Source organism: Eptesicus fuscus, chromosome 8 (assembly GCF_027574615.1).
Source record: "Eptesicus fuscus isolate TK198812 chromosome 8, DD_ASM_mEF_20220401, whole genome shotgun sequence".
Taxonomy (NCBI): domain Eukaryota; kingdom Metazoa; phylum Chordata; class Mammalia; order Chiroptera; family Vespertilionidae; genus Eptesicus; species Eptesicus fuscus.
Window position 1 is genome coordinate 95259672 of NC_072480.1, and position 25206 is coordinate 95284877.

The 25206-nt window shown below is 41.4% G+C and overlaps 1 protein-coding gene and 1 pseudogene across 1 annotated transcript; one reads left to right on the top strand and one right to left on the bottom strand.

Moving 5' to 3' along the window:
• LOC103295476 (plasma kallikrein-like) overlaps window positions 1-25206 on the top strand; it is a 218455-nt pseudogene that overhangs the window by 89803 nt on the left and 103446 nt on the right.
• On the bottom strand, window positions 1089-24687 carry LOC129150009 (cytochrome P450 4V2-like). The gene is made up of 11 exons (XM_054720111.1): window positions 24359-24687; window positions 18794-18906; window positions 17334-17419; window positions 16348-16538; window positions 15899-15968; window positions 13522-13648; window positions 11045-11230; window positions 8475-8577; window positions 4018-4152; window positions 3746-3925; window positions 1089-2362 (listed from the first exon to the last, which is right to left on the bottom strand). Exons 1-11 carry the CDS (start codon window positions 24567-24569, stop codon window positions 2190-2192), a joined length of 1575 nt encoding a protein of 524 aa, XP_054576086.1. The 5' UTR covers window positions 24570-24687; the 3' UTR covers window positions 1089-2189.

Genomic DNA, 25206 nt, shown 5'->3' on the forward strand with positions numbered 1-25206 from the left:
CAGAGTCAGGGAAACTCAAGATCAGTCTATGATAACTGCACAGGGATCATTTTGATAGGGAGTCTGAGTGACACTGAGGATATTAATTCAAGGGTGCCATTTCTTTTATTACTTATTATAAAGTAGTCACCCACTAATTTATCTTTTAAAGTTATCCAAATTTCAAACTGACATAAATTCTTAGAATAAAATGTAGCACCCATGTCTAAAATGTAGTTGATTATTCTTAAGATCCTCATTCAAGCAGGAGCCTGATAGGTAATAGGTACACAAACAGATATTTGATCAACTTCTTATTTTTTTTTAAAAGTCAGCATCTTCATGTTGATACTGCAGACCATGACATACTTTCTCCATTCCAACTCAGTTTAACTGACAGAGTTTAAGTGAGTTTCCAATTGAAATATGAAAAATAAATTATTCTGGGGCCAAATGAAAATTTTAAGTCAAAAGATAACACAAAGCAATGCTTTGCTTTAAATTTCATTTCATTTAATGTCTAGTGTAGGGTCACTATATTTTTTAAGGCAAGGTTTAAATGTAAGTACATGAAATTGATAAGTAATACCAATTTCTAAGAATAAAACTTCAATTATCCAAAATCATCTGGGGACAAATTTTCTACATATATTTACTTTCTAGATAACAAAGTTTACCATATCTTGGGAATCATTTTCAACTGCATCATATACTTACTTGACTTTTTCTCAGCAACATACAAACTAACTTGTCTGTACTGAGGGACTTTGGGATGGTAAAATGTGTAGAGCTGTTGACCGAGCCCTGAATGCTCGAACCCATAATACTTGCCCAATGACTTTGGTTGGGTTACCTCTTCCTTTGATATCCATTAAAGAATATATATTCCATTCTCTTACCTGCTTCGACCTGCTATTGCCTTGAGAAAACTAAAGAAACAATCTCAATGCATGCACCAGAAGGTCCCAAGTTAGATTCCCAGTCGGTTTGATCCCCAGTTGGGTGGTGAATGGAAAGCAATGGATCAATGTACCTCTCTCACATCACATCAATGTTTCTCTCTCTCTCCCCATTCTCCCACTCTAAAATCAATTTAGAAACAGAAACAATCTCATTAAAATTATTTATTAAAGGAAGTTTTTTAAAGTCACTGAGTGTGGGAGTAGAGATATTGTCAATAGAATTAAAATTCAGGGAATTTCTGTCAGTTATCAGCTTGGCAGGTATGTTCTGGAGGATTGAATTTCCCAGAAGTTTAACCCTAAACTAAGTGCTGGATTACTATACATGTGCGACTTCTCTTCTTCTTAATGATGTGAGAATTCTAGAAGATCTGTGTTCTAATAATACACACAGTTATAGACCAGAAGTTTCATAAAGCATTAGCATATTGTAGAAGAGATTTAGAGTTTAGACCTCTATCTATTTCCAGCTCTGTCACCCACTAGTGGTATGACTTTGGATAGAAACTTACCCCTGATTGATCTTATCCCCTTCAAATGAAAAGGAGTATAACCTGATAAGGTCTAAGGTGCTTCCAGCTCCAAAAGCCATTATGAGGGACTGGAGATCATCAAGAGGAATCTCTCCCGGTATATATGATGTCTAAAGGTAATTGTGATGTTATGTAGAATGAAATGAAATGAAGGCCATAACTACACGGTTAAAAGGGAGATAGGAATAGAACCTATGAGTCAATTATAAATGATCTGCTCTCCTTGACAAAATCTGAAAAGTATCATCATCATAATTATTCTCATAACTGATGCCACTGATATAATTTTTAAAACCTAAGCTCAAGCTTAAGTATCCAATTACCCCTTTCAAATTAAATGTATATGTATACATGTATATTTGTGTTCAACAAGAATACCTTAAAAAAATTCTGGAACTTCAATTAACTTATATCCTTTGGGTCTGTCAATTGAAATGGAATTGGCCTATAAATCCCTCTGTTGAGAAATGTATATGTTTATTTGGGTACGGACATCAGTTAACTCCCTTTTGGGATCAAGAGCAAGGGTAAGATAATGGTGGTGATGAAAATATAAACACTCTCTTTGGTAGACTTGACCCCAAGGTAAGTGGGGATAAGAAAAAATTAGGTGTAGGGATTAAGACTATTAAACTCATGATCTACACATTGTAAATGCAAAGTTTCTCTTAAAAGAAAGACCTTATTGCTACTAAGGCACAGCCCAATAATACAGTTAGGATGCATCTGCGTTTCTCCTCTTCAACTTGATCCAGATGCCATTAGTAGGACGAAGAATCAGGTCTCCTGTCAGACCAAGTTCTTCTCTTTTCTGGGTGGATTCGATCCAAAAATGCCTCAGGATGCATGAAAGAACGACCTTTTCTTCCATCATGGCAAACCTTTGACCTTCAAATTAATGTAAATAACATGACTTTAATTACAGATCTATCTCAAATGGGAGAAAGAACAGGTTCTATTAGAGGGAGCAAGTGATGCTAGATTTTCACAGTAGGCCCTGGGCGAACCAGTATCACTCAGGATGCTTCCTAATAATAAAGATTCTTGAGTGCCCTTCCTTGCTCCCACTCAGTGCATCTGAATAGCTCTGGGGACAAGGAATCCAGCCCACACAGCACCCAGATGAATCCTGGGCTCATTGAAGCATGAGAACCACTGCTCTAGAATGCTCTCCTCCTGGGCCTTTCATGTAGTTTACTGTAGAGTTACCAGGCCTAATTGTACCAATGCCTGCATTTACATAAACAATAAAATGCCAGACATACTAACACCAAAAGTGTTGATAATTTATGGCTATGTGCATTCATTTTGTTTACATACTTCTGCTAGTCCTACGGTGAGCATTATCTGTTTTGGTTTTGAAAAAATCAATTCTTAAACACAATAAAAGCAGGTTAAATAAATTAATTATTATATATAAGCTTTCTACCATATAAAGTATATTCTACTTCAATCCAAAGATCTACATTTTAAAACTCTACCATGAAACTGGTTACGGTTTATGTTATGGACTGAATGGTATTCCCCCCAAATTCATCTGCTGAATTCTTAACACTCAGTACCTCAGAATGTGACTGCATTTGGGGACAGGGCCCTTAAAGAAGTGAGTAAAATAAAATGAGGTCCTATGGAGGGGGCCTAATCCAACCTGACTGGTGTCTTTATAAAAAGAAGAGATCAAGCCCTGGCTGGGTGGCTCAGTTGGTTGACAGGTAAATTCATTCTCCATAAGGTTGTGAGTTCAAATCCATTTGGCATATACGTAGGTTGTGGGTTAGATTCCTGGTTGGAGCATGTATGGAAGGCAACCAATCAATGTTTCTCTGACATCAATGTTTCCCTCTCTCTCTAAAAATCAATAAAAACATATCCTTGAGTCGGGATTAATTAGAAACACAGACAGAGAGAGAGAGAGAGAGAGAGAGAGAAGAATAAACTATGTGAAGACACAGGGAGGAGACATCTATCTATAAGCCAAGGAGAGAGGCCTCAGAAGAAACCAGCCCTGCAGACACCTTGATCTTGGACTTCTGGCCTCCAGAATTGTGAGAAAATAAAATTCTGTCTTTTAAGACACCAGTCTGTGGCGCTTTGTTACAGCAGCCCTAGAAAACTGATATACTTTACGACAGTCATAGTAAAGTGGAGAAAAAAATAAAACAACTAGTGTTTTAACAGACTTGTATCTGAGACACTACATCTCAAAGACATTGTGAGAAACCCCCTGCCGTGTGTGCCTGAAAGGTCAAACCAATTCTGATGGATACAAACCTATACAGTTTCTGGGTCCAGCAGAGAAGGGCACATAGGCGTATGGATGGCGTCCGATCGAATTCTCGGGAAAGAACCGCTCTGGCTTGAACTCCTCAGGGTCTGGGAAGTACTTTGTGTCTCTATGCAGTGCGTAGGGAATGATGAGTATTTGAGAGCCTTTCACAACGTTGTACCCCCCTGTCATGAGGCAGTCGATATGTCATGAGAACAGAGCAAGACACACACAGAAAAGTCCACTCTCCCCACTACTTTCAGGAAAGAATTCTCACCAACATCACAATCTTCATTAAGTTCACGGGCTATGAGAGGCACAGAAGGAAAAATACGAAGGGTCTCCTTAATAACACACTCCAGATATTTAAGTTTCTTCAGGTCTTCTAAGGTAACAGGGCGATCAGAATTCCCTGATCAAAGTAAATAGATGAAATAAAATCAATGAAAGAACTATTTGGGCTCGAGGATAAGACATCAAAAAAGAATATATTATAACATCAATACACTGAATGTTAAATACCAACAGCTAAAGTAAAATTCTTAATTGTATAGATAATCAAAATAAAATGAGACTATAATGCTAAGTAAAAAAACGAGATACAAAAGGTCACATGTTGTATCATTAAATTTGGAGGAAGTCCTCAGAGTAGACAAATCCATAGAGACAGAGTGTAAATGAGGTGTTGCCAGGGGCTGGAGGAAGAGAACATGGGGCGTGGCTGATTAATGCTGCAGGGTTTCCTTTTGGCTGCTGAGGTGGGTTGGAATTACATAGAAGTGACAGTTGCATAACATTGTGAATGCATGAAACTATAAGTTTAAAACATTTCATTTTGAATTCTCAGAGCCTCTTCCAGAAGTGTATCTTCTCCTGGGTCAGCTTCTTGGACTCTCCCCGTAGCCTGGCCCCCAAAACGTCCTCCATTCCCCCCCCCCCCCAAAAGAAATCCAAATGGCTTCTTGGTCTTGCCAATGGGAGAAAAAACACAGCAGGAAGCAACCGAACATATCGAGAAAGATAAAAATGAGACAGACCAACTCAGTGAACAAGCCAGTGAGAAGATTCTGAAGGTTGACATGTAACAAATTCTGCCAACCATTGTTTTTCAGAAGAGTTAGGACCTAAATTTCCAAGTAACAACATTTGCAACCATCTCTATGCCTGCACTGCTTGGGGAGATGGATGGGAAGGCACTGTGTTATTTAACCAGAGGTGAAGTGACAGAATTGAAAAGTAATAAATCAGGTCACAGAACAGCTTTTCATTTCCATGAAAACCCTTCCTTGGAAAATAAATGTACCCAAAGAATTTCATCTGAGTGCAAGCCGTGATGCATTTTCAAAGTCCACTGAAATATCTGGAAAGGATTTGATGAAATGTTCAAATCCACTGCAGGATAAAGCCAGCAGGAAGAGGCTGAGAGCCAAAAACCTGGTTTATGGCCATTCTGATGCGGGTGCAGATAAGGTGGGAGAGATCATCCAAGGTGGTGTTTGCCAAAATCCAATTCATTCCTACTTGCTTCCTGATATGGAAGATGAAGAGGGAAAGGAGAAGAGAAGAAGAAGATGATGGAGGGGGAGAGGGAGGAGATTGAAAGCTACCAACGAAGAAGCTGATGAGGATGAAGGAGAAGATGACTAAGGAACACTGATGGACTCCAACCTTCTTTTTAAAACTTTGCTCCAGTCACGGGGAGCAAGTTACAGTCAAGGGTTTTTTGTTTGTTTTGTTTTACTCTAAGGCATAGTCCTTCTGCTCTTGAAGTCTTTTCTCTCCCTTACATCCTGATTCTCAACATATTTGGGGAAAATACCAATATAGTGGGACAAGAATCTCTAACGCTTTCTGTTCCAAATTCACTTTTTTTTTTTATTTTAAAAGTATTTTTATTTTTCCCCCTCGATTTTTATTTATTTATTTTTTTCTTTATTGATTAAGGTATTACACATGTGTCCTTATCCCCCCATTGCCTCTCTTCGCCCCCATTCATGCCCTCACCCCTCTGGTGTCTGTGTCCATTGGTTAGGCGTATATGCACGTAAACAAGTCCAAATTCACTTTTATCCCTTCCTGACTCAACAAACACTTTATGAAATCAATGCCCCTGTGCTCCCTGGGAAAGAAAAACCTGCTTACTTTGCTCCGCTGGAGGCTCAGCCCCCACAGCAGTGCACAGAATTCTAGCTTTTTCCCTCCTTTCTCTGTACATTGAGCACACAGATTACACTGTGTCTCTGTGAATGTGGACAGTTAGCATTTACCAACATATACCTGTCTATTTGTTCTAGTATAGAATATTTTTTAAAATAAAACAAAATTGGTGTATAGAAGGTCAAAGGGTACATATGAGATGTTTGGGTTAGTTAAGTGGAAATTTTGACAACAAGGCTTCCCCTTTGGTGTGTTTAATTGTGATGTTTAATGGACTTCCTTGCAGTTTAAGATGATACTTTTAAAATAAAATTCTCTCCTAATAATGGCCTGGGCCCTGCAACTCAATGGGAGAAGAGCGGACCTGCAGAATCTTATTGGGAACCATCATTCTCTTTTGTAATCTTGTTCCTGTTTATTTAATTTGTTTGTTTCACTGGGAAGAAAAGATAATGCTCAATTTTAAATATTCAAAATGTATTAGGTGCTTTCTTATAATGAAACTAAATGTGAAGTTTACTTCAGTAACAAAAACAAAGAGGAATGAATACTTATATCCCAATATCCAAAGATCAGTTGCTCAAAAAAATTTTAGAACTAATACTGGGGATAGAAGAGAAGTGAGGCATAATTAGCAAAAAGCATGAGAAACAACAGAATAAAAATTCTAGTAAAAATGGTGTCACTAATTATGTGAGATCCAAAAGCAATTGTGACACCTGCATTGGGCTAGAAATTGTAAAAACACAAACGTGGGAACACATTCCCAAAGAACCCAGGTTTCTAGAATACCCCATTTACCCACCAGAGGCAATCTGAAAGAAATTCAACTTGAAACGGGAAAAATGAAATGATGACGGAAACAGCCCAGAAGTTTAGATGGTCTCCATTCTACAAGACAAAATCTTCCCTCTTGAAGTGAAAATCCAGTCCTCACACCATCTGGACATGAAATTCCTTTTCCAACTTCACCTCTCAATGGGTTCTAACAAATGTTCTGAATTCCACCTGTCCTTTAATGCTTACTATTATCTGCCTACGTTTCCACTCTGCCATTGTGCAACCGGCGCCTCTCTTTCCAGAATGCCTTCCACCTCCTCCTCTTTTCCTTTATTATTCCTTCCCCACTTTGCACTAGGAAAATCCATCAGATACCACTGTGTTGATTGGCCAACCAACCTTTACCTTTCTTTACCCACCCATGGAAAGCCATATGACATCTGGTTAAACAAAGAATTAAGTTGATGGCACAATGCACAGTTCCTTTGTGGTAGGCTGGTCGTGAGCCACAAATATATCAGGTCCTAATCCCTAGAACCTTTAAATATTGCTTTATTTGGGAAAAGGTGCTTTTAAAAATGTTATTAAGGATCTTAAAATGGAGAGATGATAGTGGATTATCCAGTGGGGCCATGAATGCCATCACAAATGTCATGACAAGGGAGAACAGAGGGAGATTTGACACACACCCACAGAAGAGAAAGTGATGTGAAGATGGAAACAGAGATTTGAATGATGTGGCCATAAGCCAAGGTATGTTGGCAGTCACCAGTGCAGCCCTGCCAACACATTGATTTAACTCAGAGATACTGATCTGGGCCTTCTGGTGTCCAGAACTGTAAGAGAATAAACTTCTATTGTGCTAAGCCACCCAGTTTGCAGAATCGCTGACAGCAGTCAAAGGAGACTAATATAATCCTTCATCCGCTCCTCCCCTGTCTTCTTGACTTAAAGATAAACATAAACATGAGACCCAGAACAATGATCAAGAAAAAAAAATCCAGCCCTAACTGGTTTGGCTCATTGGATAGAGCGTCAGCCTGCGGACTGAAGAGTCCCAGGTTCGATTCCAGTGAAGGGCATGTACCTTGGTTGCGGGCACATCCCCAGTGGGCAGTGTGTAGGAGGCAGCTGATTGATATTTCTCTCTCATCGATGTTTCTAACTCTCTATCCCTCTCCCTTCCTCTCTGTAAAAAAATCAATAAAATATATTAAAAAAAAAAAAAAAGAAAACAAAATCCACGATGAGGAAAATGACAGAGAGAGAAAAGAGCAGGCCGGGATTCTTCCAACATCGCTATTGGCATCAGCCTAGGACTCCTTACCTACAGGTTACTGGTTGTGCAAAAGAAATTTATGTCCCATCAGCTTAACCCACAGCAGTCCCATATGGAACAGCTCTCCTGGACCCCGCTAACCAGCTTCACCTCTCCTCTCTGCCCTCCGCTAGCCTCTTCCTGATATCGCCCAAGCACACAACCATGACTTGGTACTTTGTACACAGTGTCTGCTTCACCTATGAAGCAGCGAGGTCCTTGAGGACAGTGACATTTGTCTGTGTAGCCCCAGCATCTAGCCTGGTGCAGTCACAGGCCAAGCAATCAGCAAATGCCCATAAACAAATGGGTGAGGTTTGGAAAGGACATTAGGCCTGGAAGGGGTCCCAGATGGCAGCCTTCCTGCTTATTTCAGTGTCTTTAGAACAGGCCTGACTGCTCTTTTTTAATGAGCAAGAATGCCATTTGCTTCAGTGACTTGGGACCTTCCATGTAAGCAGTGAAGGGGCCATACGTACCAAACACTTCGTCCAGTTCATTGTCCACTTTTTTCTGGACTTCTGGGTAGCAGCCCAATAGGTACAAGGCCCAGTTTATTCCAGCTGCAGTTGTGTCATGGCCCTGCAATGTAAGAGGGAAAAAACAGCTTAGAAAGCAGAGTTCTATTGAGAAGGTTAGGGATGCTAGCTCTATTTTTACTGCCGGGGGGGAAGTTTGAATTTTTACTACCACTGGGTGCGCACATATCCAAACAAGGGCACAGGGACCCGGCAGTAAAAATTCGAACTTCCCCCTTCTAGGCAGCCTGCCCACAGACACCGAGGTCACATGGTTTCAGCACACAGGTTCCCTGAGTCCGCCCCCCAGCAGGTGGCTCCCAGGTGTCTCTGTGAGCAGCCGCTGGGCACACTCTTATCCAACCAAGGGCAGAAGACCCCACCTGCAGAAACTCAGACTTCCCCCTGTCTGACTGCCGACCTCGCTTACCACAGTAGCACTGATCCAGTGCATAGGCCCCCTGAGCCCGCTGCCCCATCAGGCAGCTCCCAGTTGCCTCTCTGAGCCACCACAAGGCACAACCCTGACTGCCAGCATCCAGTCCCCACGGTAGCACTGCTCCAGCACAGGGGATCCCTGAGCCCACCGCCCCAGCAGACAACTCCTGGGTGCCTCTGTAAGCCACAGCTGGGCATTCATATCCACCCAAGGGCGCACAGCTCCCCCGGCAGAAACTGGGACTTCTCCCTCCCCAGGTTGGCAGCAAACCACAATCATGTAGCTCCAGCTTGTGGGCCCCATGAGAACACAGCCCCAGCAGATGGCTGCTGGGCCCCTCTTTGAACTGCCACTGGGCCTGTGCCTCTCCAACCAAGGGGCACGTCTCTCATCAGAATCCACAACATCTCCCTCCCGGTTGCCAACCTCTGGACACCTTGGTGAGTTACTGAGGATCCGCCTCCCCAGACAAGGTCGAATTGTTTCAGCCACAGACTCCGAGATTCCCACAACCCCAGCTTCTGGCTCCTGAACCCCCCTGTAATTCAGAGAGGGAAATCACTTTAGCCAGAGTCCCACTGCCTCAACCGCAGACTATGGGGCAGCCGCATCCCACAGTCACAGGCTCCGGGACCCTCATAGTAAGTTACAGAGTGACGCTGTCCCAGCAAGAGTGACACAACACCAGCCAAAGTCACAGTACCTGAGCCTCAGGCCCCGAGATCCCTTCCTCCCAAGCCCATGGACTCTGGGAACTCACAGTGGGCACATACCAGTGAGACCTCAGGCAACCCTTTCCACAAGAGCTGGAACTACAATCACATCCAGAACAGCTGGCACAATGAAGCTGGGAGTGAGTCACATTGCCAATCTGTGATGAGACGTCATTCACGAATAAGAAACTAACACTCATGACACCACTACATCAAGAGAACCCAAATAGCTCAAGTAGGGGGCTCTGCTAGATCACCAGGCCCAGGAGATCTGAGAGACTGCACCACTGGGTCCCAAAAATAACCAACTACATAGCACCACCCCCCAAAAACCTGGGTAGCAAAGCAGTTGGATCTAAGACATAGAAACCATTAAAACATTACAGCAAAAAAAATGGGGAGACATAAAGACAATCCCCAAAGGAAAGAAAAAAAAGGAATCACCAGAAAGGGAATTAAATGAGATGGAGGCAAGTAACTGATCAGAGAAAAAATTCAGAGTAATGGTTATAAGGATGCTCAAACATCTGGATGAAAAATACACACAAATATATTAGAATATAGGAAGCTGAATAACAATGTCATCAACATGAAATGAAATCAAGAGGAAATGAAGAATGACCTAGCTGCAATAAAGAATATAATGGAAGGCTTCAATAGCAGACTAGAAGAGGCTGAGGACCACGTCAGAGAATTAGAAGACAAGGTAGGAAAAAACACACAAACACAGCAGCAACTGGAAAGAAAACTTAAAAAGCAGGAGGAGAGCCTAAGGGAGGTTTGGGACAACAAGAAAGGGAACAATATCTGCATAATAAGGGTGCCAGGAGGAGAGGAGGCAGAGCCAGGAATAGAAAACCTATTTGAAGAAATAATGACAGAAAACTTCCCTGGTGTTTGGAAGAATAAAAACCATATAAGGCTACAGCATTTCTGAAGAAGAAAGTTGATCTCGTTTTTAATTAGGGTCTTAAACTTGGTAATTTCTAAATAGAATATAATGACTCTTCATTAGTTATAAAAAGCTATTTCAAAATGTGATCAGACTTTTTTAAATGCTAAAAACTTTTTTAAAGAATTCCTATAATTGATTATCTTTTTAAGTTAAAAATAAATTGAGAACAGATCATCCCTTATGCCAACGATCATACATATTTTAAAGGTGGTAGAAATAATTTTTGTTATTTCATATTATTTCTAATTTTACTATTAAATGCTTAAACATGTCTAATTATTAGTGCTGGCTATTTCTTCATTCTTAGCATTTTTATCTCCCAAGATGAATAAAAAAACCAAAACAAAACATTTTCTTGTTATGTAACAGGAACTATAATTTGTTTAATGATGATTCCTGAGACTAACATGACAACGCAAAATACCTCAAACATGAAAGTGTCCACTTCTTCTCGAATAGCCTCATGGCTTAGTTTGTTCCCTTCATCATCCATCACATTTAAAAGTAAGTCGAGGAAAGCCTTGCGTTTTCTGTTGGAGAGGGTCATGCCCTTGTCATCACTTTTACATTCTTCATCTCTCTTTATTTCATTGGCCCGTTCATTGATGACCTGTATGATTTAAATGAACACATGCTTTTGTGTGGAATTTGATGTGGCCTAATAGTCCATTTTCTATGAAAATATACTAGCTACTTTAACTGATTTTTTCCTAAGCCTTTCCTGTTCTGTCTCACTCAACAGGAACTTACTTTTTTGTGAAAATATAGTAAAGCTTTCTGTGAACATTTTTAGGGTGTTATTTGATAAGATTTTTGAAAACAAACTTAATTTCAGATAAATACATCATTTCCAAGGACTATTTTTTTAAAATATATTTTATTGATTTTTTTACAGAGAGGAAGGGAGAGAGATAGGAAGTTAGAAACATCGATGAGAGAGAAACATCGATCAGCTGCCTCCTGCACACCCCGTGCTGGGGATGGGCCCGAAACCAAGGTACATGCCCTTGACCAGAATAGAACCTGGGACCTTTCAGTCTGCAGGCTGACGCTCTATCCACTGAGCCAAACCGGTTTCGGCTCCAAGGACTATTTTTGCAGCCTTTCCAACATGGGAATAGAGTAGTAGTCTGAATAGGGCCCCAGCGAGTTGAAAGAGCTCATGAGAAAAAGTTGGGGTGGTGGAGAGAACACAATCTACACTAATAAAAGAGAAACATGCAAATTGACTGTCCCTCTGCTACACCCACCAGCGAATTAGGGTGAGTATGCAAATTAACCCAACAAAGATGGCGGTTAATTTGCATATGCAGGTGGTGCGAAGACTGAAGACAGCGTAGAAGGAGGCCAAGTGTTACAGGAGGGAGCAAAGCGGTAAAGAAGGGAGTGAGACAGTGGAGACGGGAGGGACTTCTGGCCACAGGAAGCCCTATTCTTGCAGGAATCTTTCTGCAATGGACCTCTATTCATTATATAATGGACTAATTATAGATCACTCTAATTACGTGTTGTATTGGAGAAAAGAAACACCCTGTATGCTTGCCGCTTCTTCTGCCTGAAATGCTCTTGCCTCAGAAGCCAGCATGACTAGCTTCCTCCCTAGTTTTAGATCTCCGCTGCCCATTGTCACACTGTCAGGGTCACTGCTACCCTAGTCCCTGGCACTCACTCTCTTCCTAAGCCTGCTTTACCATTTTGCCATTTCACTTCCCACCTGGCATTGTATTTGTTATTTAGTGACTTTCTCCTCCAACTTCAATGTAGCAGCAAATTTGTCTTTATTCATTCATATATTTCCAACCTTTAGAACACTGCTTGGCCTTTTAGAAATGTCCATCAGGTATGTGTTGAATGAGTAAATGAATAAAAGCCCCTGAGCTTAATTTGGTTACACATTTCAACTTTCTCCTCCTTTCAGGCAATCGTCCAAACCTGCTTCTGCTTTGAATGAACAGATCCCAAGTTCCGTTAAGAAAAGCACTACGTCCTCTCTTTGATTCTTGGTGGAACCCCTGGTGCCTGGCACTCAGTATGCAATTTTTGATATTATCCATCCAATCTGGAATTCATTCATTATTGATATTGATATTAATGCATGAAATTTGAAGACAAGTGTAATTGTACCTAAAAATACAAACTGTTCACCGTTCACCTCTTGCCAGGCAATTATGCTATACTCCACTGAGGGCAGCTCACTCCCACACCTCATTCATCTAACATCTAGGGACTCTACCACTTGATCTGTTGGTGGAGGCAGTACCTCACTGTCAGGAAGCAATGCCATCATATTTAAAACTAAACTTTACAGCAAAGGATAAATATAATTACTTTGGCACTTTTGTCTGTACATATAACTTACCATGCATTTTTTCAATTAAAGTTTGCCTTTTCATAAACGTATGTTTAACACAAAGACAGACTATTTCCAAAACATTACTATTTCCTTGTCATTAAAAATTAAATAGTAATATCTAGTTAATTTTTTATCTTTTCCAGTTTAAGATACTGCTATAAATGCCCTTTGTCTTTGAAAACCATTGCTTAATCCAAACATTTTTTTCAGAAGATTCTTATAACACAGATCCCTGTGTCTTTATTCTCTTAACATAGCACCCAATTTGTTAATAAACTACCATAGCTCATATCACATTTTGTAATTACTTATTTATTGACAACCTCCCCCGGTAGACTAACCTCCCCTAGGAGGGAACATTAATGACTGGATATGTTAACAAACATAAGAGTCATGCACTTATAAAAGTTCTAGAAAGTGATAGTGGTAGGGGTTGCACAACATTGCTAATGCCCCTAATGCCACTGAACGGTATACTTAAAATGGCTATTATGATAAATTTTATGTAATGTATGTTTGACCACAATAAAATAAAAATGAGGACTTACATTGTTGGTAAAATTATGTAAGATCTTTAGGTTCCTTTTGTGGTCCCATCCTTCTTTAAACAAAAGGTACAAAACTTCATGCCAGAACCAAATTGTCCTCATTCTTCGATATATCAAATCACTCATGCTATAAACAGGGTGCAAATGTATCAGCTGATATATCAAAAAATGCATTGCTTGAGTACCTATTTGGTGCCTGGTCTCAATGAGGGTAATATGTGGCAACCATGATAATTCGTCTTAGCAGCTACTAAGAGCTCTATGCTCAATGCTCAACAATGAAGGCATGGGTTATTACACATCCAAGGAAGCTTAAGAATTAAATGGGTCCTTTAGAGGAATGAAGAATCCATTACAAAACATCCTCACTAGATGGCCATCTGATTTCTCCTTTCATTTCTCCAGGAAGAGTTCCGGACCTCCCCGAGTTGCCTGTAGCTCTTATACCACAGGGTGGGATGAAATCTGCCTGTTTAATGTCCACACATTTGCTTGATCACGCCTCTGGCTGTCCTCTTCTGCAGTAAAGTGCCCCTCTGTCACATCCCTGTCCCGAGTCCCTCCCTCAACATTTCCAGTGATGGAGCAGGAAGACCTAGACATGATCTTCTCCTTTGAGAGCAGCTCACAGGCCAATTCTGCAGAGTGGCCTTTTCTGGTCACTCAATCTGTGGGCCCTATTGCTGTTTTCTTCTCGAATATCAACTTTATTTTTTCTTTTTAAGCAATTATTATAGTTTATAAGTTTATACTTATTTGTTTTGATGCTTGTCTCCCTGTTATTCTGTTCTGTGTGCCACTATAAAACTAGTCAGTACCTTACGTAATGAATGGCAGATTATATGCTATATATTAAAAGCCTAATATGTTGTGTCTGGTCATCCAGTCGGCCATTCAACCAATCAAAATGTAATATAGTAATGCTATGCTAAGGCCATTCAACTGATCGCTATGATTTGCACTGACCACCAGGGGGCAGATACTCCAACCGGTTCCTTGGCTTGCTGCTGGGGTCAGGCAGATAGGGACTGAACAAGATGGGCCAGACACACCCTGGAGCCCTCCTGGGTTCCTTCCTGGCTGGTCAACTTCCCGCAAGCCTCCCTGGCATGGTTGTGCACCGGTGGTGTCCCTCGGCCTAGCCTGTGGTCTCTTGCATTCTGGGCAGGGGACACCCCCACCCCCTTCCGAGTGCACAAATTTCATGCACTGGACCTCTAGTATGGTAATATGTGTTAAAATGAAATGGGCAGTGGACTTAAAGACAGAATTCCTCAAATCAAACCCTGGCCTTGCCTTTTAATAGTTGAATAAGCTCAGCAATTTTTCAAATAAATGGACTACTTCAATTAAAAAATAATACACATTCAGTGCAGAAAATATGGGAAGAGAGAATTAATAACAACATAAAAAAAGAAGAGGAGCACATAACACAAAACAATAACACAGCTAATATTCTGGAATAATATCTACAATTTTTTAATAAATAGTTTTTATGCCTAGTGGCTATCATGCTAAAATATTGTTTTTATCTTTATTTTATCACTAAGCATCATAATGTAATTGCTCAATATATCATAAAATCATTTAAAATTATACCATAGCCTGGGGGCACCATAATTTATACAATAAATGCCCTACTGTTAAAATACATACATAAATGATTAGGTTGATTTTTAGTGCAATATTTCAATGGGAAACAATGAAAAAGATACAACACAGACAAAAAATTATTAGAGATATTTTTTAAAGCTTGAATCAAGACAGAAGACGCTGATGTGGCCTTCCCATACTAGCAGTTAGCAGCTGTGTATCACTGCAGGTTGCCCAGGACCAAACCAGAGAGAGTCGGACCTGCATTACCACCAGTTGTCCACCATCCAGAACTGAAATGTCATTGCTGACATGTACACATAAGGAACTGTTGGACATTGAAATTGGGTCTCAAAAGAACTGTTGGCCCAGAAAGAAACTCACTACAGACCGATTCATTTGCCTGTCACCATAACCATTATTGCTTGTCTCATTTTCGGTTCTTATAAGTGTATTTCTAATAGCACATGATCTCACTCATCTAGGGGAAATAATGAACAACATAGACTGATGAACAAGAACAGACCCAGAAACAAGGAGGCATGGATCAGACTGTCGGGCCTCGGGGGGAGGGTAGGGAAGAGTGGGGGTAAAGGGGGAGATCAACCAAAGGACTTGTGTGCAGACATAAGAGCCCAACCAGCGGTTAAGGACAACAGGGGGGTGGGGGCATGTGTGGGGAGGAGGGTGGGATGGAAATGGGGGACAAGGACAAATACGTGATACCTTAATCAATAAAGAAATTAAAGACTTTAAAAAAAATAATTAGAAGGGCTTCGTTTACCTATAAACTGCACGGACATACTCAGAATCATCATTATTCTGAGCATCAATATTCTTGCCCATAGCTGTTTCTGCAAAATATGGGTGAAAAGCAACCATTCAATTCATGCACATGCCTTCTGTTTATTTTCCAGTGGCAAACACTTGAAAAAAGACATAAATTCTTATATATGTTAGAATTGTTCCTTTCCCCTTTCACTCTTGCACCTTTTGTTTCTCCTATTCCCTGTTCCTGCTCCTCCTTCCCTCTGACCTTCCTGGCAGGTTGGCTCTGCTTGAAGCCCTAGGAGTGGGCACTGCTTCTCAGGAGCCCAGTTTAGCAGAAGGACCACCCCAAAGAAGCCAATATCCTTTCTAACCTCTTCATTTGCTTCCCAGTGAAGTGTTATTTTCTATTTGGGCCATTTTCTGTTTACACCATAGCTCTAGAAACAAATCAATGAGACTTACCACAGATGATATCTAAGGCACAAAGAGTGATGTAAAAAAAGCAGTTAAATTTTTCTCCATCAACATGTTTTTCAAGCTTTTTAACCAATACGTTGGCTTGTTCATTCATGACATCTAAGAACTCTTCCAGAATGGTAAAATGGAAAGTGGGTGTTAACATTTTTCTCCTGGAGCGCCATTTGTTTCCAGTACTAGAAGTACAAGACATGGTTACAAAGGAGAGAAAAGCAACATCCAAAACAAATAAAGCATAGTCAAGACAACAAATTCTCCTTAATCCACAGATTCCCAAATGTGTTGGTCAGAATGACAAGGAGAGATTCATATATAGTTACACAATGGACATATTTTAGATATCCTTCTATATTACTAATATTTAAAAGAGCACTCATCAAATTAAAAGTTTTAAGAAGTTTTCTAGATTTCTAAGTTCTGAGTTTCCAAAACTTAGAAATTTCTGCTTTAGCCAACCTTAACCCTCCGAAGATCAAGGAGCTCCATGAGTCTACTTTGAACTCTAACATCTTCGACGTCTCCAAAGTCCCCACCGAAGTCCTGCTTTCTCTTTCTCAGTTCATGGGGTCCTGTTGCTGGATGGCAGCTCAAGGACTGAAGTTACTGTGCTCCACTTACTTCTCTGAGGATGACTGCCTTTTTCATTGAATTTTCAAGATTTCCCTGCTCAGAACTCCCCTGTGCCATATTCCATTTATACATTGGCACTTTCTAATTCTCCTTGGAACACTGGTGATCATCATGCTTAAATGCCATGGCTAGAGATTACTCTACACCCTGGGTTCCTATCTCTCAAAGGCCCATTATCACCCAACCTTTTCAGCTTCTCTCTACTACCCGACAGCACATTCTTGCTATAGGAAAACTACCTCATGTCAATTGAGTCATTTCTTTGAGTCATAGTAATGACTCATGTCAATGCCTTACATAAGTTACGCACAAGACAGCTTTACCGATTTACACTGACTTACCTTGTAAGAAGTCCTAGGCCAAGCCATGGTTTTAGGAAGGTGTACATATAAGATTTGTCAATTTGCTTTGAGCTACTTAAAATTACCTTAGAAAGAGAGAAAAGAATAATGAGAGACAGAGATATGAAAGCCACCTTAATTATAAGAAAACTGGGCTAGAACACAACTACTTTCTAAAAGTAACATTTCATAACAATTACTTCTTGGTGGTTCGTTTTCAGTACTATGACTCAAAGAAATTCAATTAGAGTTTGGAGCATACAACTGTCTCTCACTGTTGGAGACTAGCTGGAGTTGACTGAAAGGAAAATGTCCAAGAGAATTCCCTGACTCCTGCCCTAAATTAGGAGTTGTATTTTGAGGGTAGGAGTGAGGGAAGAGAAGGTGGGTGAATCAAAGGATGACCACATTTAGGGAGATGGAAATCACAAGTTCATGATCAGGTATGTTGATTTGGAGACATTCAAGTTGCCATAGTCTGAAAGCAGGTATGCAGCTCAGGATTAAGGCTTATACTAGGTACACATTTGAATGTCTCCAGGGTGTAAGTAGCACTGGGAACCATGGGTATAGTTAGGTTGCCTGGAGCCAAAGTAAAGCAGAAGGGATGAGCATATGCACAAAATGCTTCTCAGGCTTCTTGCTGCAGTTCCCTGCTTTGGAGAGATCTCTATCCACATATACTAAGCCCACTATACTAGGCCAGCAATGGCTGAAACCCCACATGTGGCCCTCTCGCTGTCTCCTCTGGGCCAGTAGATTCTTCAGTGTGATACCAGAGACACTAAGAGTTTTACCACAATGAGTAAGAAAGATGTATCCAAGCCCAACAACCCTAGGAAATTCTGCTGTTAATTTTGCTCCATCAAGAGAACGTCTGTTTATTCCATTTTTACTTCCTGACCCAAATCCTTTGTCATCAAACCATCAGATAATACCCCCAATGTCATGATAATAAGTAAAAGAAAGGTAAACATTTTTCAGGAGTAATTTCAAAAGCGTGAATTAATAACATCTTCCCCATCAATATCAGATTAGTGACCTCTTTAAAAAATTAACTTGAAACAATAAAAGTATAATGGATACTCTCAGCATCTTAAGGGAAACACATATATTTTATTAGTCTTATACTTTTGTAATCTTAAAACAGTGCCTGGCAGATGATATGAGCTCACCTTGCAGAATAATCTATTTAAGCTTCTGTTCAACTGAAGACTTCCCAAAAAAGGAGGACAAATATACTACTTGATACCAAATATGTATAGACATGTAGAAGCTCTTAATCTTCCCAGAACTCAGACTATATCTGGAAAGCATTAAATGGCACCTTCTCAAATGCAATCCTCATTGCATTATATTTACTAATAAATAGAAGGACATATATTTGCTGTTTATTCTGATGAGATTCTCACACCATCAAATATACAGTGAAACATTGATCATAGTCACCATCAACTCACCTCTATAGTTTCGGCCTTATACATGGCTATCATTGGTACTGTACCAAGCCAGAATTTTAGCATTGGCACATGTCTGTTGTGTTCAGTGTAATGAATCACCTGCTGGAAAAACTCTAGGAGAAAATATTTAATTTTAAATAAGTTCCTTACTCTCTCTCCCCCTCCCTTCCACTCCAAAATCAATAAAAAATATAGATATACATATATATATGTGTATATATATATATACATATATATATATACACACACACATATATATATATACACACATATATATGTATGTGTATATATACACATATATATATATATGTGTATATATATATATATATATAAAGATAAAATATTGTCATTTGTGATAACATGAATGTTTCTTAAGGGTATTATGCTAAGTGAAATAAGTCAGACAGACAAGGACAAAAACAGGCTGATTTAACTCATATGTGAAATATAAAATGAAAAAGTAACAAACGAACAAATATAACAAAATAAAACCAAATTCAAGGATACAGGCAACAGAATAGTGGTTACAGAGAAGAAGGAGAGTGGAGAGAGGGCAAAGTAGGTAAATGGGGTTAAACAAATGGTAATAGATGGAAACTAGACTTTTGGTTGTGAGCAACCAAAAGAGTATACAGACATCAAATTATACTATTGTACACCTGAAATTTAGATAATGTTATTAACCAAGTTACCTCAAGAAAAAAAAAATAATTTTTAAAAACTCTTCTGTTTTACTAATCCTTCAACTTCTCAAATGTCTCAGGGCCTCTACAGGACCTCTTCCCTTTGTAGGAAACTGTTATTCCTACTGCTTTATTTCTAATAACACTTACTTATTCTTCAAGTGTCATCTTAAATGTGATTTTGCTGCGAAGTCTTCTCTGATATTCTAAAACAGATTTATAGTAATATAAATTCCCATGTTGGCTCCCATTTCTAGTACAAGCACCAGATCTCAGTATTTCTAAATACTGTCCTACAATAAAATAAACCAATTCTCCTTTGAGAAGTCATTGATTTTAGGGCTGAGGCAGAGAAAAATACCAGAAGGGTGGAATATATTATGGTGCCAGAAAATAAGGAAGTGCTCAAAAAATGATGGGGCCATATTGTAACACCAATCAGCCAACCTGAAAAGCTCCTAATACTCCAAACTGGAACAATTAGTGCAACAGAATAAGTAATGATAGATTAGTTTGTATAATTTCTCTAGTCAATATCTTATAGTTTCCAGTGTATAGGACTTTCACCTCCTTGGTTAAATTTATTCAGGGTATTTTATTCAAATGTAAATGGGGCTTTTTCCTTAATTTCTCTTCCTGATAGTCCATTGTTAGCATAAAGAAATTCAAGTGATTTTTGTATATTGATTCTATATCCTGGAACTTTAATAAATTTAGGTATTAATTCTAACATTTTTGGAAGGTGGAATATCTAGGGTTTCCTATATGAACAATCATGCCATCTTCACTCTTTTTCTTGCCTAAATGTTCTAACTGGGACCTATAATACTATGTTGAATAAAGTGGTGAGAGTGAACATCCTTGTCTTCCTGATCTTAGAGGGAAAGCTTTCAACATCACATATGGTGTTCTTGCCAAAAATGCATAACCTCAATGAAACTCTGAAAAAACAAGAGACAAATCCAAACTGAGAGTGATTCTACACAATACCTTTCTCAGAAAATGTGTCAAGGTCTTGATGTGTATGGAAAGACTGATAAATGATCACAGATTAGAAACAATTAATATTGAAGAGCATAACACAAGGAAGCACAACTACTACATGCCAGGTGAGATTTTGAATTGAGTCATGGAACAGAAAAAGAACACTAGGAAGTGTTGTAAAATTCAAATAAGGGCTGGAGTATTATTAAGAACATTGGACAAATAATAATTTTCTAGTTTTGATAATGATACTAATTGTGTAAAATAACACCATCAGAGAAAGCTTGCTGGGTGTATGGCATATGCAAACTCTATATTATTTTTACAACTTTCCTGCAGTTCTAATATAATTTGAATAAGTAAAAGTTTATAATGAAGGGGAGTTTTATTATTCTGAAGCTGAAGAATAAAATGTAAGCTGGAGGAAGATTAAAAAATATTTTGTTAGTAGAAGAGAATCACATACACATAATATCTATATACATAAAAGCCTAATATGCAAAGTGTCCTTTTGGGAGTTCAACCAACTGGGAGTTCCATTGCTTGCTATGACATGTGCTGACCACCAGGGGACAGTGCAGAATAAAGGCAGGCCCAGGGTGGTGGCCAGCAGCTACTAGGGACCCTATCCATGCACAAATTTCATCACTGGGCCTCTAGTCCTATCTAATAAAAGAGTGATATGCAAATTAAGCATCACTTCACTACACCCACAAGCCACACCCATTAGCCAATCAGGAGCAAGTATGCAAATTAACCCAACCAAGATGGCTGTGGCCACGGAGTGAGCAGAAGACTTGGGTTTCCCCTGCAATGGAGGAAGCCAAGCTTTCAGCACAACCTGGCAGGCCCAGGCCTCCATTCAAGGCTACAAAGTTTCAATTATAGAAGATAAATAAATCCCTACAAAAATGGCGGCAGCCATGGAGCTGGAAAGAGCAGGAGGCTTGAGTTGACCCCAGCGATGGAGGAAGCCAAGCTTTCTGTGCACCCTGGCAGGCCCAGGCTTCCACTCAAGGCTACAAAGTTTCAATTATAGAAGATAAATAAATAAATCCCAACAAAAATGGCTGTGGCTGTGTATGGAAGCAGGAGGATTGGTTCCGTTCAAGGTTACAAAGTTTCAATTATAGAAGATAAATAGATCCCAGATACCAGGGCCTCCACTTGGGTTGCCAGGGGGCGTAGCTGGCCTGCAAACCACCACAGGCCCCTCGCCCAGGCTGCCCCATGCCCCAAGGGAACCCCCAACCTGATCCGGGAAACCCTTCAGGGAAAACCAGCTGGTCCCCACCCGTGCACCAGTCCTCTATTCTATCTAATAAGAGTAATATGCAAATTGACCATCACTCCAACACACAAGATGGCTGCCCCCATGTGGATACAAGATGGCTGCCACAAGATGGCTAACAGAGGAGGGCAGTTGGGAGGCACCAGGCCTGCAGGGAGGGCAGTTAGGGGCAAACAGGATGGCAGGGTAGCAGTTAGGCATCAATAAGGCTGGCAGGGGACTTGTTAGCGGGTGATCAGGCTGGCAGGCAGAAGCAGTTAGGGTCAATCAGGAAGGCAGGCAGGCAAGCAGTTGGGAACCAGCAGTCCTGGATTGTGAGGGATGTCCGACTGCCCTACTGGGATCGGGTCTAAACGGGCAGTCGGACATCCCTCGAGGGGTCCCAGATTGGAGAGGGTGCAGGCTGGGCTGAGGGACACAACAGCCTGCCCCCCCACCCGACCCCCACCCCGTGTACAACTCCTCCCCCAAAAGAGTATGATGAGATTTCTTAAGTATATTGTTTCCTGTTGGGCAGGAGGGGCCTATATTTCTACACCATTATTTTTTAATATTATAAAGCCTTTGGGTAGAAGGGAAGATTAGCTCTGCCTTTAGTGTGCGCCATGATGATTTTTACAAATGTGGTTTTCATATATCAAAATTTGCTGCATCACTTGCAACATCAGTCCCATTGATGTTTGGTTGCTTAAAGGTTTACTTGGATTTCTTCAGCCAGAAACATTTTCTACATTTTGGTAACACTCTCCCATGAGGCCTCATGTATTCCTGTGAAGTTGAAATGACTGCATTATTTTTATTTGGAGAAAGGAAAGTGGAAAAGAAATAATCCTTTAAGCTTTGGAATTGATGTTCAGTCTATAAAACTTCTTCAATGAAGCTGAGGGCTGATTGGATTCTAGTTCTGGGCTCATTTAAAAATATGTCATTTGGGGCAAATCTTTTCAGTTCTGGGTATCTCACTTATACAGCCATGAAGATGAAGTGCTAAGATCTAACTCACCCTCCCTCATGGGGGATGCAAACATCAGGGACTTTTAAGAGCTTTCGAACTTAAAGTGATCCCTCTACCCCTATCATAACATAACATAAAGCTATCTCTTCAAAAGATGATTTCAATAAAAGAACGATTCACTCTTTAACAAATAAGATTTCTGAAACTTGCTGTATGACTTTTGGGGAAGGCCTTGATGAAAAGCATCATAATTCATTGTTGTTTTGTATCCTCCACAGAAGGGCCAAGGAGGAATGACAGTTGTGGTGAAGTCTTGTGATTTCTGGAGGGAGAGGCTCTGTTCTCAAGTGCATTTCTTATCCCTTATTTTGGAGAAAGAGAGAGAGAGAGAGAGAGAGAGATAGAGAGATAGAGAGAGAGAGAGAGAGAGAGAGAGAGAGAGAGACTAAGTTATCATTTGTGTCTGCCTTTAGGACTTTAACAGTAAAGAGAGAAGAAAAAACAGGTGGCGTTTTTTGTTGTGGTTGTTTTCTTATTAAATATATTTTTATTGATTTCAGAGAGGAAGGGAGAGGGAGAGAAATAGAAACATCAATAATGAGAGAGAATCATTGATCAGCTGCCTCCTGCACTCCCCCCACTGGGGATGGAGCCTGCAACCCAGGCATATGCTCTTTTTTTTTTTTTTTTAGTTTCTTTATTGATTAAGGAATCACATATTTGTCCTCATCCCCCCATTCCCATCCCAAACCCCTCCCAGGCATGCCCCCACCCCCCCACCCCCTGTTGTCAGTGACCACTGGTTAGGCTTATATACAAGCACACAAGTCCTTTGGTTGATCTCTCCCCCTTACCCTCACCCTCCCCTACCTTCCCTCTGAGGCCGGACAGTCTGATCCATGCCTCCTTGTCTCTGGGTCTGTTCTTGTTCATCCGTCTATGTTGTTCATCATTTCCCCTAGATGAGTGAGATCATGTGCTATTAGAATTACACTTATAAGAACTGAAAATGAGACAAGCAATAATGGTTATGCTGACAGGCAAATGAATCAGTCTGTAGTGAGTGTCTTTCTGGACCAACAGTTCTTTTGAGACCCAATTTCAATGTCCAACAGTTCCCTATGTGTACATGTCAGCACTGATATTTCAGTTCTGGATGGTGGACAAATGGTGGTGATGCAGGTCCAACCCTCTCTGGTTTGTTCCTGGGCAACCTGCAGAGATGCACAGCTGCTGACTGCTAGTATGGCAAGGCATCCTCAGCATCTTCCATCTCTGCTCTTGACCAGAATCAAACCTGAGACCCTTCAGTCCTCAGGCCAAAGCTCTATCCACTGAGCCAAGCCGGCTAGGGCTACAGGATGTGGTTTAAGATAGCAGCAGCCAGGGGGTGGGAAATGAGAAGAGAAAAGGCAGAAAGACAGGAGTTTGGAAACACTGCACTTATATGTAATGAAAACTGGAGAGAGCTGGGAACCCATTATCCAGGGGGTGACAGAGGCGCCCCTCACCCAGCCGCCTGCATCTCCAGTTGGGATGCTCCAGGCGGGTATGCAGGTGGTGCTCAGGAGGTGCTCCCGAGCCTCGGTTCCCTGCAAGGGGCCCAACAGCCCCTGTGGGGATGGGGCCGGCCTGGGCGCCCAGTCCCTTACCTTTCCCTCCTCGCTTCCGGACAAAGGCGTGTCCCACCAAGGGGTAGGCGCCCGAAATGCTGGGGATGGGCCTCATTTGCAGCCAGTTATGCGCATAGCTCGCCATTATCTGCAGGAAGCTCAGGATGAGGGTGGCGCCCGCCAGGGTGAGGGCGCTGAGCGCGCCCCAGAGCAGCAGCTTCTGCCCCACGGGCACCAGCCAGACGGCCATCCTCGCGCCAGCGGTCTGCTCCTCGCGGGGACTGAGGCCCAGAACCTTGGAACCGGGAGCTTAGGTCCAGTGGGTGGTCCAGCCCCTGCAGTTCAAGTGCGGGGCCCTGGGAGGAGTCCCGCAATTCCCGGGGGCGGGCGGGGTTGGCGGGGTTGGCGGGGAAGGAGGCGGCGCCAGGACCAATCGCCTCTCTCTCCTCCTGCAACCACAAGCCCAGGCGCCCAGAAGCGGGACTTCCCGCGCAGGGACCGCCCTGCCCCCTGGGGACCGGGTTGGAGCCTCCCGGGCTGGGAGGAAAGCGCCCCGGGTTGTCACTGTGCAGACAAACGCCTACGAAGTGCGCACGGGAAGACCGATGCTGAAAGCAGAATGTGCTGAGGATAAAAGAAGGCACTTGGGTGGCCTGGGGAGGAGTATGGGGTGCAATTTAGGGCAACTTCAGGATGGAGAGGCGCACTGGGGCTGGGGTGGGCTGATCTCCGTTAAGGAGGGAGCGGTATGTTTTAGAATGGAAGTAAAGGGGCACCGGGTTTGAAGTTCGGTTTGGGGGTTAGTTTTTCCCTGGCTGGGCGCCTAGCCTCCTGATGCTTCCTTGCGCAACCAGGAGTGTCTTGTGCTCTCCTGGGACTGGCTGGGA

Coding starts and splice junctions, on each gene's coding strand:
- LOC129150009 (XM_054720111.1), bottom strand. CDS start 24,569: ATGGCCGTCTGGCTGGTGCCCGTGGGGCAGAAGCTGCTGCTCTGGGGC. Junction 11,231..13,521: donor TACATAATTTTACCAACAAT/GTAAGTCCTCAT, acceptor TAAATCATACAG/GTCATCAATGAACGGGCCAA. Junction 4,153..8,474: donor TGAACTGGACGAAGTGTTTG/GTACGTATGGCC, acceptor TACTTTGATCAG/GGAATTCTGATCGCCCTGTT.